General features: G+C 36.7%; 3 protein-coding genes across 3 annotated transcripts; 1 reads left to right on the top strand and 2 right to left on the bottom strand.

Moving 5' to 3' along the window:
- Window positions 1-473: 473 nt before the first annotated feature.
- Window positions 474-4,645, top strand: LOC107769429 (kinase-interacting protein 1-like). Its single transcript, XM_016588644.2, has 2 exons — window positions 474-700; window positions 1,728-4,645. The coding sequence occupies exons 1-2, from the start codon at window positions 607-609 to the stop codon at window positions 4,391-4,393; spliced, it is 2,760 nt and encodes a 919-aa protein (XP_016444130.1). The 5' UTR covers window positions 474-606; the 3' UTR covers window positions 4,394-4,645.
- A 90-nt stretch (window positions 4,646-4,735) lies between these two features.
- On the bottom strand, window positions 4,736-7,568 carry LOC107769430 (nicotinamidase 1-like). Its single transcript, XM_016588645.2, has 5 exons — window positions 7,317-7,568; window positions 6,107-6,290; window positions 5,892-6,025; window positions 5,582-5,764; window positions 4,736-5,104 (listed from the first exon to the last, which is right to left on the bottom strand). Exons 1-5 carry the CDS (start codon window positions 7,470-7,472, stop codon window positions 5,009-5,011), a joined length of 753 nt encoding a protein of 250 aa, XP_016444131.2. The 5' UTR covers window positions 7,473-7,568; the 3' UTR covers window positions 4,736-5,008.
- Window positions 7,569-9,769: 2,201 nt separating this feature from the next.
- Window positions 9,770-10,519, bottom strand: LOC107769432 (uncharacterized). The gene has a single exon (XM_016588647.2). It carries the CDS (start codon window positions 10,517-10,519, stop codon window positions 9,770-9,772), a length of 750 nt encoding a protein of 249 aa, XP_016444133.2.
- Window positions 10,520-12,367: the final 1,848 nt, after the last annotated feature.

Raw genomic sequence — 12,367 nt, 5'->3', positions numbered from 1 at the left:
GATTAATGAATTATCATCCGTTATACTATTTAATTACCCGTGTGTAATATTTAAGTTTGTATCGGTACTCAATTTTGGAGGGTAATGTAGTTCTAAAAAAATCTAAATATAATACATTTTCTAAAGAAGGAAACCGAAAATACACATGCTGATTAATTGAAGGTTAAAAATGCTAAGTCAGATAACGCAAGGACCAAAATCTGAATTTAGCAATAATGGAGGGACTAAAAATGCTATTGTCGCAAAAAAGAGAGAGTTTGTGAAAAAAGCTAAATTATTAATAAGGATAGAGAAGGGTGCAACATTTATTTTGGTGCGAAAGGAGCTCTCAACCAATAAACACTATAATTAGACATTAAAGGCAAACAAGAGAAAAAAAAAAGACATCATAGTTTGTTGTCCCTTTCAACTATGATTCCATTTCCTATGATTATTCAATAACTTTTCTTAAAACAAGAAAACTTCTCCTGCTTTGAAACTCTTTCTCTTTCCTATAACATGTTTTCTTTGTTCTTGTGAGGAAAAAAAAGAGGAAGAGTTTCATATTTGATTTGTGTTTTTTGATTATTTTGAAGAAGTAGAAGAGAGATCAAGAATTGGTTCAAGATGTTACAGAGAGCAGCAACTAATGCTTATTCATGGTGGGCTGCTAGCCATATTAGGACTAAGCAATCTAAATGGCTTGAACAAAGCCTTCAAGGTATGTTTTTTTAACATCAAAAGTCAAATGGGGTTATGATTTCTAAAGGGCAGGCGGTGTACAAAGCATTCTGTATTTTTGCAAGTTACGTGGAAGGGTCACACACCCCAAGGGTGTTATGTAGGCAACCTACCCTAATGCAAAAGCATCAGTGATTGATTCCACGGGTCGACTCCGTGACCTATAGGTCACACAGAGACAACTTTACTGTTGTTCCAAGGTTCTCTTTCGAAGATTGATTACAACTTCCATACTTAGTGGATAATGGGTTCGCCTCTCTGCCTTTCAGATGACGTTTGGTTTCTTGATAAAAGTGTAGATTTTGTGTTGTTGAGGAGGGGGAAAAAGGAAAGAATATGTAAAGGATGATAATATATTTGAATGTGAATGAGATCTGTTGTTGTTAGATGAACAAAAGGGTCTGGTAAAATGCATATATTTTAATGGAAATTTTGATCCTAAAATTTTGCTGAAAATATGCATTCTTTTTGCCATAAATTTCAAGTTCTTTCATTTTCTTATTGGTTTACATTGTAATGCATTTCTCTCAATTTTTATTCAGTTTAAGTAATAAGAGAATATTATCAAAGACTTCATAGGTTTTGGGCGGGGAAGGGGAGTCTTGGCGTAACTGGTAAAAGGTGTTGTCATTTGACCAGAAGGTCACAGGTTCGAACCGTGGAAACAACCTCTTGCAGAAATGCAGGGTAAGGTTGCGTATAATAGACCATTGTGGTACAGCTCTTTCCTGGATCCCGCACAAAGCGAGAACTTAGTGCATGAGGCTGTCCTTTTTTATTATTTATATGGACTGCACAATCTTATTCAGAACAAGATACAAATAAAGAGGATGTAATCAAGAATATTGGCACCTATTAGAATCTGATATGCCATTTTCTTTCTATGTGCTCTTCTAGTGTAATTCTCAAAGTTATTTTCTTTCTTATTTATTTCCCAAATCTTAAATATGGTTTTGGCTTGTTTAGTGTGGAAATCAAAAGTTCTAGCTGTACTTGTGATATTGCAGATATGGAAGAGAAGGTAGAAGATGTGATTAAGCTCATTGAAGAAGATGGAGATTCATTTGCAAAAAGAGCAGAAATGTATTACAAGAAAAGACCAGAGCTAATAAACTTTGTAGAAGAATCCTATCGCGCCTATCGAGCATTGGCTGAACGATACGACAAGTTGTCAAGAGAGTTGCAGAGTGCCAACAACACCATTGCTACTCTTTTTCCAGAACAAATTCAACTAGCAATGGATGAAGAAGATGAATATGGTACCCCAAGAATGGCAAAGAGTTTCCCACAGACTCCAACAAGTGGTGCAAATATTCCAAAAGCTCCTGTTAAAGATTTGAAAGGTCTGCTGAAAACAGGTACAAAGCAATTTCAAGGCAAGAAACCATATAACAAAGGAAAAGATTCAAATAAAGATGCTCCAAAATCTGGTTTGACAAAAGATGAAGCGCTTGAAGAGATCGATAAGCTTCAGAGAGATATACTGTCTTTGCAAACTATGAAAGAGTTTGTAAAAAGCTCTTACCAAAGTGGGATTGCTAAGACTATGGAAATCGAAAACCAGATTGTTGAAAAGCATCACAAGATTTGCAGTTTAGAGGATGAATTTGGTGAGGCTCGGGTTATTGAGGATGAAGAGGCTCGGACCTTGATGGCTGAAGCTGCACTAAAATCTTGTCAAGAAACATTGGCTCAGCTGCAGGAGAAACAAGAACAATCGACCAAAGAAGCAAGAGAAGAGTTCAAGAAGATTGAAGAAGCTCGTAAGAAACTGAAATCTTTCAGGCAAAAGTATTTGGGTGATCCAGTCGATGAAGCAAAACCTGATGAAAACGATGAATCTGCTGAAGCAGCAGATGAATCACAAAGCTCAAGCCAAGAAGCAGTTGATAAGCAAATAGAGTCGTTGCATGGCAAGATCAACGCGCAATTTGACGCGAGTTCTATGTCATCTCTAACAGTGACACAATTGGCAGAGAAAATTGATGAGCTAGTGAATAAGGTGGTCAGCCTAGAAACAGCAGTTTCAGCTCAAACTGTTCTAATTGAAAGATTAAGAACAGAAGCTGGTGGACTTCACACACAAGTTCAGATATTGGAAGATGACAAGGCAGCAGCTTTAACAGAGGATACACACAATCTTAATGTTAGAGTAACTGCAATAGAGGAAAAGTTGAAGGGTATTCAGGACCTAAACAAAGATGTTGAAAATCAAAACAGTAGCCTTCAGACTCACTTTGCTGAAGCGCGTACCAGTCTTGGCCACTTATCTTTTAAATTGACTAGTGTGAAACCAGATGCAGAGGTTGATGAGACCGATTCATCTCAAGATGAAGAGGAGGCCGTTGCTGATATCAGGTCACAAGAAAAGCCAGAAAAGAAAAAAGATAATGTTAGTGCAAGTGAAGTTGAGAAAGAACAAGGTCCTAGTACAGTAGTTAGCGATAAAGAAGTACAGGAAGATACTAAAACCAGTAGTAAAGATGTCAAACTTCTGGAGCCAACGCCAGCAGAAAAAGGTAAAGAGGAAGTCTCAGCTCGGTCTGGAAGTCGGGTTAATGATGAGACTAAACCACATGAAGACGTGGAGAAAGACGATGACCTTACATGGCAGCAAATGCTGTTGAGTGGACTGGAGAATAAAGAAAAGATCCTCCTTACAGAATATACAACAATTCTCAGGAATTATAAGGAATTGAAGAGGAAGCTGATTGACATGGAGAAGAAAGAAAGGGATACTGAATTTGAAGTCACATTGCAGATAAGAGAGCTTAAAAGTGCTATTTCAAAGAAGGATGAAGAGATAGAAAGTCTGCGTCTGAAGTTGAGCCTTGTGCAAGGAAATGCTTCTGAAAGTCCAAAGTCGAAAGAAGAAAAACAGCAAGATTCTAATCCTTCTGATGATCGAAGCTTAAAACCTGAGGACTCGAGGGAAGACAAGGATGAACATGATGTCAAGATCATTTTAATTGATCAACGTTCATCCCTCTCGCCAGTAGAAGAAAAACTCCGGATGGGCATTGATGCATTACTAGACGAAAACTTAGATTTCTGGCTAAGATTTAGCTCAGCATTTCATCAGATTCAAAAGTTCAAGACCACAGTCCAAGATTTGCAGGGTGAAATATCAACGCTTAGGGACAAGGAGGTGAAAGAAGGCAGCTCTAAAACAGACATGAAATCAGAAATCAGGCCCATATATAAACACCTAAGGGAGATACAGAATGAGCTAACAGTGTGGTTAGAACAAAGCTTGTCACTAAAAGATGAACTCAAACGTAGGTTCTCGTCTTTATGTAGCATTCAGGAGGAAATTACAAAAGCATTAAAGGAGGGAGTTGAAGAAGAAGAAATAAGATTCAGTAGCCATCAAGCAGCAAAATTCCAAGGTGAAGTTTTGAACATGAAACAAGAAAACAACAAGGTAAGAGAGGAACTGGAAGCTGGTGTAGAGCATGTAACTACACTTCAAGTAGATGTTGAGAAGACATTGAGAAAACTGGATCAAGAGTTTGATGTTAGTGGAAGTCAACCACAATTGACAAACTCAGCAAGTAGGTCAAGGATTCCTTTGCGAGCGTTCATCTTTGGAACCAAAGCAAAGAAGAGCAAGCGTTCGTTTTTTCATCACAATAGGAAATACCAGGTCCTGAAAGGTGGAGTACCTTTATAGATGTTTTTATCTTGATCTTGTTTTCTTCTCCCTTTTTTCTCTTTTTTTTTCCCCCTTGTTCTCATTCTTTTCCAGGTATTTTTACATTTATCTGGACAGACAAGGAATGTTGGTTATACATTTTTTTTTCTTTTCTTTTCTTTTTTTGCTCCAAGTGAGAAGTTTTTGGGGATTGTATGTATTGCCTTGATGTGCAAGTTAGTGTAAACAGAGAATTTATATAACAGTACCATTCTTCATTAGCTGATACTACTTTTCAGTAGCCTTTCATAGCAACGCCAAATCTACTCAATCTGTGAGCCTATTTTACAAGGTGTACTCTTATTCAGTTAGTAGTTGATATAATAAGCTTACAATATTTTGATAATAGTCAAATTGTCATTGACAATGTAATCTAGCAAGAACTAATACAATATGGAGAAATAGTAGCTTTGGAACAAGAAAGTTTGGGTGCACATCTCACTGAACAAGAAAAGTTAGTTGCCTATTGACAAATTTATCTTTCTATACTTTAATAGAGATTAAGCAAGCTAAGAAGTCTTTTGTAAAGTCGCAACAGCTGTAGCAGTTTCCTTCTGAAACCCGAAAATCTGGATCCGAGTGTCATATTTAGAATTATGTCGCTTTTGCATATGTATCAAAGGAGACCTCTGAAACTACTTTTGCTCCTCTTCCTTTGGCCATGTAAAGGCCTATATGATGCATCAATTCCTATCACAGCAAATGCAGCAAATGATGAGAAAAGTGAATTTTGTAAATAGAAATTGCTGCGTGAAAAAAAAAGTGTATGTAAAGCTCAAGTCTTTGGTGGCTAAAATACATGAAACAGAAACAACTAATTGCAGTTCCTTTTTAGAAAAAAGAAATTAATATTAAAAAGAAGTCCTAAAATAACCTTGTACTGAGAAAGTGTAATGATAAATTGATAACAGTCACAGGAAAAATGGGGATCTTATATAGAACTTGTGCAGAGCATTTTTGCGAAATACACCGCAACAATTACAAACACCAAACAAATCTTTTTTTCTCACTTTCTAATGTGGAGACTACCCGTCATCCTTCATATATCATATTCATCTCTTTGTTCACTAATTTCCTAGGAATACCGCAGAACAAGCTCAAAATCATCAAATGGTACTGTGATCCATTTAGTATCATTCTGCAGCAGCATATGTATAGTTAGCTTACCTGTGGATGAGGTAAGGCTCCTTTTATGTTAGCAATCTGTGCTGGAAGATCAAAAGTAGAACAGCCACGGGAATATACAATCACATCTTCCAGGGGGGAGAGAAATCCACGGTTCCTTGCAGATAAGGCAGAACACACAAAATCAAGCAGGCAAATGTCCGTGCATATCCCTACAACCAATATCTACACCAACAAATTTCGTACTCCCAATATCAGCGGCCAATCAATGTTTGTTTTAACACCAAATTTACGATAGAATGGAATGGAAACAGAATTTGATTAATTCATGAGAAATATGGTGATAACTTACAGCTTTAATCTCATTAGCTTTCACCCAATCTACAAAGACATTAGATCCATCTTTCTCAATCGAACCAACGAACCCATCAATGCAATCCTTGCATCGCAGTGTCACATTCGGTTCACTTTCCAACCACTGCAGAGCTGCATATGACGATAAATGGACCTCATTGAAAATACATCACTTTTAGACTGAAAAGGAGAAAACATGAAGGGAAGACTAACCAGGAACCAACTTAGATTCATCCGTTCCAGCGATACAATGAGGAGGATGAGGTGGCTCGGGCACATTAGGATGATGAGAATCAAGAAGAGCATAAATAGGCCATTTCTTCTCACAAAACAATTTTGCAAGTTTAACCGACTCATCAACCATTGCTGAAATTTGTTTATCAGGTGCTACTGGAGCCTATAACAAAGTAAATGGCACAAAATCATAATCAATAATTAAAAAAAAATAATCGGAGGAATAAGGATCACATCAATTTCTTAGTCCAAATTGAGATTTACCCACTCCAATCACCAAAATGATCAAAAACAAACATTGGAACCACATATGAATAGAGAGAGAGAGAGAGAGAGAGAGAGAACAATATTGGATTATCACCCAAGGTTCTCTTATCTGCGGATTCTGCACCCCAAGAAAGTATAGTGATTTAAGGAAAGAAATAAGATGATTTTCCAAGCACCGTCTATCACTGAGTAAGTGATAAATATAATACTATATAGAAATGACAGTAGACCGGCTTAATTTCCAGCTCAACTAATCCATAAATCTCATAATAGGTTCATCTCTAACCAATTTAATCACAGCAGTTAAACCTGTCCAGTCTTTGAGCTAAAAAGTTCCTAGCTTTACACGAGCTATGCCTAACACGCATTTAAATAGGTATAAACAAAACTTATGTATTAAAAAGAATCTACTTTTAGATGGTGTATATCTAATATCAGAAGCAACAACACATATACTTCCCCCCCCCCCCCCCCCAAAAAAAAAAAACAATCTGAACTTCCAGGAACAAATGATCGAAAAAACAGCTATGCATACTCTTAAGTATAGTTCTTCCATAGTCCAATGTAAATTTTCATTCCCTGCTTTTACACTCCAGATATAAATAATACACCTATCTCTAACCGTCTCGTTTGTTGGAACATTTTTTTGCCTTTTATAGTGATTGTGTATATCATAAACTGTAAATCAAAATCATGCATTTTTCTAATATGATTTTTAAAGTAGTTCTATTACTATCAGTTATAATAATTTTAAATATGCACTTGTTTAATTAAAAAAATTATTAATCTACATATACAATGAAAATTGATCCAAACAGAACAGGACAGATGGAATATACAGATCCTTCTAAATTTCACTTGTTTTTTTGCTGTCCATTTCCTCATAAAGACAAAAAAATATATGCATGTATACAAAAATTACCAAATAGCCAGCGCCGACAGTGCAGAAGCCATTAACGATGTCGACGAGTACGAGACCGGTGTTGACGTCGCCGGAGAGAAACAGAGGCTCATCTTCCTTCACCGGAATCTCATTTTTCAGTAAATCAATCGCCGCCTCTTTCGCCACCGTTCCCATCACTGTAAATAACAAAAAACAAATTGCTTATTTTGTATTATCAGTCTTCAAAGTCTTCTCTATTCTTTCTTAATATAGTAGTATTGATGATTGGTGGATGTGCTCAGTCAAAAAGTCCCATAAACTCACTTTCTAAACAATAATAGTACACGTGATGTCTGCGCACCCTACATGAATGTGTAAAAAATTATAAAATATATAAGCCTTTGAAAATTAAATTTTTAAATATATAAACTCTTGAAATAACAAATATTAATCCTATTTAATTTTTTATCACAAATCAATTATTACTTTTCAAAACCTAATGCGTAGTAATTTTAAGAATAAAAACAAACCGATTTAACAACAACAATTCAGTAAAATCTCATAAGTGGGATTTGGGGAGGGTCGTGTGTACGCATACCTTACCCCTATACCGAGTGAGTAAAGAGGTTGTTTCCGACAGACCATCGGCTCAAGAAGACGAAAAGAGACTATATATTACTCCCTCCGGTCCAAAATAAGTTATTTTTTGGTTATTTTCACACAGATTAAGAAATCTACTTTTTAACATTAATTAGGAATAAAATTGACTATATTAACCTTTGCTATCTCTTCACATAAACACTCCTAACACATACTCTAACACTATTTTCTCCAAGGGCAATGTAGGAAAAAAATAATTTATTCATTATTGAAATTTGGAAAAATCACTTATTTTAGACCACAAAAAAAGGCCAAAAAATCACTTATTGTGGACCGGAGGGAGTAATACCAGCAACAGAAACCATAGAAATAATAACAGTATTGTAAGAACCAGAAAATAGATGAAAAGCAATAAAAATAACTAGAAAATAAGGTCTGATACAATGAAAAACGAAGGAATAGTGTGAACATAACATTAACCACTAGCAGTCGAAAACAAAACCCCTATTGGACTAGCCTCACATCCGGTACGAAGTAGAAAATGCTCATTGCCTCCTAACCTACAACTCTAATGCTCGACCTCCACACCGTCCTATCAAGGGTCATGTCCTCGAAAATCTGAAGCTGCACCATGTCCTGTCCGATCACCTCTCCCCAATATTTCTTAGGCCCCCTTCTACCTCTTCTCGTACCCGCTAAAGCGAACCGCTCACGTCTCCTTAGCGGGGCATCTGGGCTTCTCCTCTGCACGTGCCCGAACCATCTGAGCCTCGCTTCCTGCATCTTGTCATCCATAGAAACCACGTTTTACGCATCTTGTCGTCCATAGGAACCACTTATGGTTTAAATTTTAAAAATAACAAATAGTTCATATGAATATTCAAAAAAATAGATCTATATAAGGTAAAATCTTAATTGATTTTTGAAGTCCTATATTTTAGAACTTCTTACATAGTGTAAATAAAGAAAGTTTCTAATAACCAAAATTTTAATCCATTTCAAAATCATAAACATCAAGAAACTAATTAAATGACAATTTCGTCCAATGTGAACTGTAATTTTAACGGGTAAAAACGACAAATGATATTTTTCTAAATTTTTTGTAATTTTAATATAATATAAAACATAGATAAATATGAATATAGATAGATACTCCAATAACTGTCCATGTTTGGGTCAACTAATGCTTATCAGAGGCGAAACTAGAATTTAAAACTTATGAGTTCTGAATTTTAAGCATTTTAAGTTATCGGATTTTAAATTATTAAATTGTAAATAATTGATGAATTGTTCAACACAAATACAAGGTTAGAACAAAAGCTACTGAGTTCGCGGAACCCGTAGCCAGAACTAAGGCTGTATTCTGGGCCGGGCGCGGGCGTAATTGGGCTAAACGGACCGGGCCTAACGGTCCCGGGCTTTGGTGGGCCGGTCTTTGGCGGTCCCGAGCCAAACGGTCCTAATGGGTGAAACCGGCCCACTGTGGGCCTAAGCCCACATGGTCAGGGCTCATTGGGCCGGGCCCATGGGCCTAAATGTTCCGGGCTATTTTTTTGAATTTTTTTTATCTAAGGCAATTTCTTGTAAACTATATATATATATAGAGAGAGTAAAGCAATCAAATTGTCATTAGACAAAACATTAATCTTTAAATCTCTAAATTGGTAGTAGATATTAAAGAGTTCGTGGTGAGTATTACAACAATGATTTGAGCATTGTCCCTTATTACAGGAATCTTGTTCTTCTTCAGAAGATGAAGTATAACTTTCTTCACGAAGGACCCTTAGGTCTTCACTTGTTGATGAAGATCCTTCATCAGTATCAGATATTTCTGGAGAAGAATTCAAAAGAATCGTACATAAAGAATCTTTGATATGATCATCTAAATCCAGTTATTTGATCTTATCTTTGATCTTGCAATCTTTTGCATAATGGCCTACTCTTCCACATTTATAGCAGGCCTGAGGGTTTTTAGATTTAATAAAACCCTTTCTGGCTTTATGAAAAGCCTTTCTTCTTTGGGTTTTTTCATGCCGCTTCTCCAGCGAACCCTTCTTCTTTTTGAAATCTTTTTTATGAGATTTCTTTCTTTGGGATGGTATATCAATGGCGAATTGTTCACAGAATTCACCTAGTTGTTGTCTCTCAGTGAGACGATGTTTCTTAATTTGTTGGTTTAGCTTGATCTCATTACACAGAGCTAAACCTTCCTGAATGCATACACTAAATAGTTTACCATATGAGTAATTATTATAATCAATACTCATTCTTGTGCCTCTAAGGACTTTTCGAATCCTTTCAGCAAATAAGGGCGGGAGTCCATCTATGAACTTAGACTTCCAATGAGTACTATTACTCCCTGGTAATTCCATTACCCTGGATAAGAAAACATCTTTATACCATCTAAAAGATGGGAGGGTTTTACACCTCAAATTCTGGAGCATTGTTCTAATGGTCTCACTATTATCAGACCATCTTCCAGAAAAATGTTCAATGATATTCATGATTAAAGAATAGACTGAGTTTTGAACAATCTTATCATCTTCAGTCTTAGTTGCATTTATTATTTGAAAGCGCTGGTCCTGGGTGAGATAATTATCCCACCAGCCTTTCAGTTGACCAGTAAATCCAGCAATAATCATTTCTGCTATTGCTCTAGCTGTATTTTTATTAACTTTACAGATAGTACTATACATCAGCATCCTATGTACTGTCGTTGTAAGCACGTGATTTTTGCTTTACAAGCAATCACTCCAAAAGGAAAACAAAAAATAGTGACAAATGGCCTCGCTGTACAATTTGTCGTTTTTCCGCGACATGTGCTGTTAATCACCTCTGGGTCTGTCCATTTTGCATTTGATCTTATCAAAACAAAATACAAAAAGTATGTGTCATTAAAAGAAAATTCACAAAAAATATGTATGCATTTCTAGGTTGTAATTTAACCATTTTAAAAAAAAGTTTTTTTTATATATGTGTGTGAATAATTGTGTTAAGTATTGATTAATGGGTATTTCAAATTCATTTTTTTTAATTAATTTAGTTGTATTTTAAAATTAGAAAACAAAATAAAAGAGTGCAAATCATTTAAGAAATCGGATCGGGCCTATTTTATTTCAAATTTTGGAAGCCCAGAAGCAGCCCAAGTCAGCCAGCCCAAGACCCATTCACCGGTCATCAAAACGACGTAGTTCAATACCAATACTACGTCATTTCAAGGACGGCTCATCTCAGCCGTTCCAACCAATCCAATCCAACGGTCCAGGATCACTATCAGTAACCCGTTTCAAAACCCGACCCAGGAACCAATCCGAACCAACCCCCCAACTGAGGCCAAACGGTGTCGTTCCGTTCTAAGTAAAAGATCCTGGCCATCAATCTCGATGCATCCAACGGCCAGGATCTAATTACACTTTACGTATATAAACGTAATTCATTACCCAGCCCCCTATACGAACACCCCATCTCGTCGTCCCCAAGCTCAAACCCAAACCTCCCATTAGAAACCCTAGCCACCCCATCTCCCTCGCCATTAAAGCCGGCGGCATGGACGCCGGTGGCCACCTCCTGAACACCCTAGGACCACCTCACTGTCCTAAACATGGATCTGCTATCCATTTGCCTCGAATCACCTTCCTTCGTCTCGAATCTTCATTTGAAGATTTGAGTCGAACTCTGATCTATACCAAACCACCCCATCTTCATACCAGACACTCCCCTGACCCTCCTTGTGACCAAACCAAACTTGGTTTGGTCCGAATCTACCCACAACTCCTAAAAAACCAGATCTGAAAATCCAAAACCTAGAACACGGATAGCCTTGGAATCCAGCCGACCTTAACAAGGGTTCGAGGTCTAATAGACCTTAATCAAGGTGTTCTCATGTGAGAACACCCTGATTAAAGTTTGTTTGGCCTCAAATGGTCAAAGCTAAGTCGGACTTGGGTCATTTCGGTTTAAACTTCCCCAGTAAGTGTTCTCTTTCCTTTTAGTTTTGATTGAGTTGTCAGCATGATTTGTTGTGATTGTTTGTTATTATCTGTTATTTTTCCTGATTTCTTCCATCTCTAGCAAAGACATTTTATTTGGTCGGTTGATTTTCTATGTGTGTTCTAAATGTACTCTGTGATATACATGCTCGTCAATTAGATTAATTGTCAAATAAGTTAACTCATATAGGTTCCCAGTAATTGAACAAAAATGTTTTAAGTCATTCGGGACCCCGTACGTGTTGTTTATATGAGCGACTGATTATTACATGTTATATTTAGTATAGTCGACTCGATAAACGTCGTCGATTAGTTTTCTATAACTGATGGATCAAATGAGCTAATAATTTCACATGACTAATTGAACCTTGTCACTAACTGAATGCCCGGCATCGTCTGGAATGAGTTTGTTTGCATTGCAAAAATGACTGAAAAGGTTCAGTCCAGGGCAGTCCTGAATTTGAACTTTCATAAGTTCAAAATGCCCTGATGTTACAATGG

This window comes from Nicotiana tabacum, chromosome 11 (genome assembly GCF_000715075.1).
Source record: "Nicotiana tabacum cultivar K326 chromosome 11, ASM71507v2, whole genome shotgun sequence".
NCBI lineage: Eukaryota > Viridiplantae > Streptophyta > Magnoliopsida > Solanales > Solanaceae > Nicotiana > Nicotiana tabacum.
Note: the sequence above shows the minus strand (reverse complement) of the source record. Positions and strands in the feature narration are given on the sequence as shown.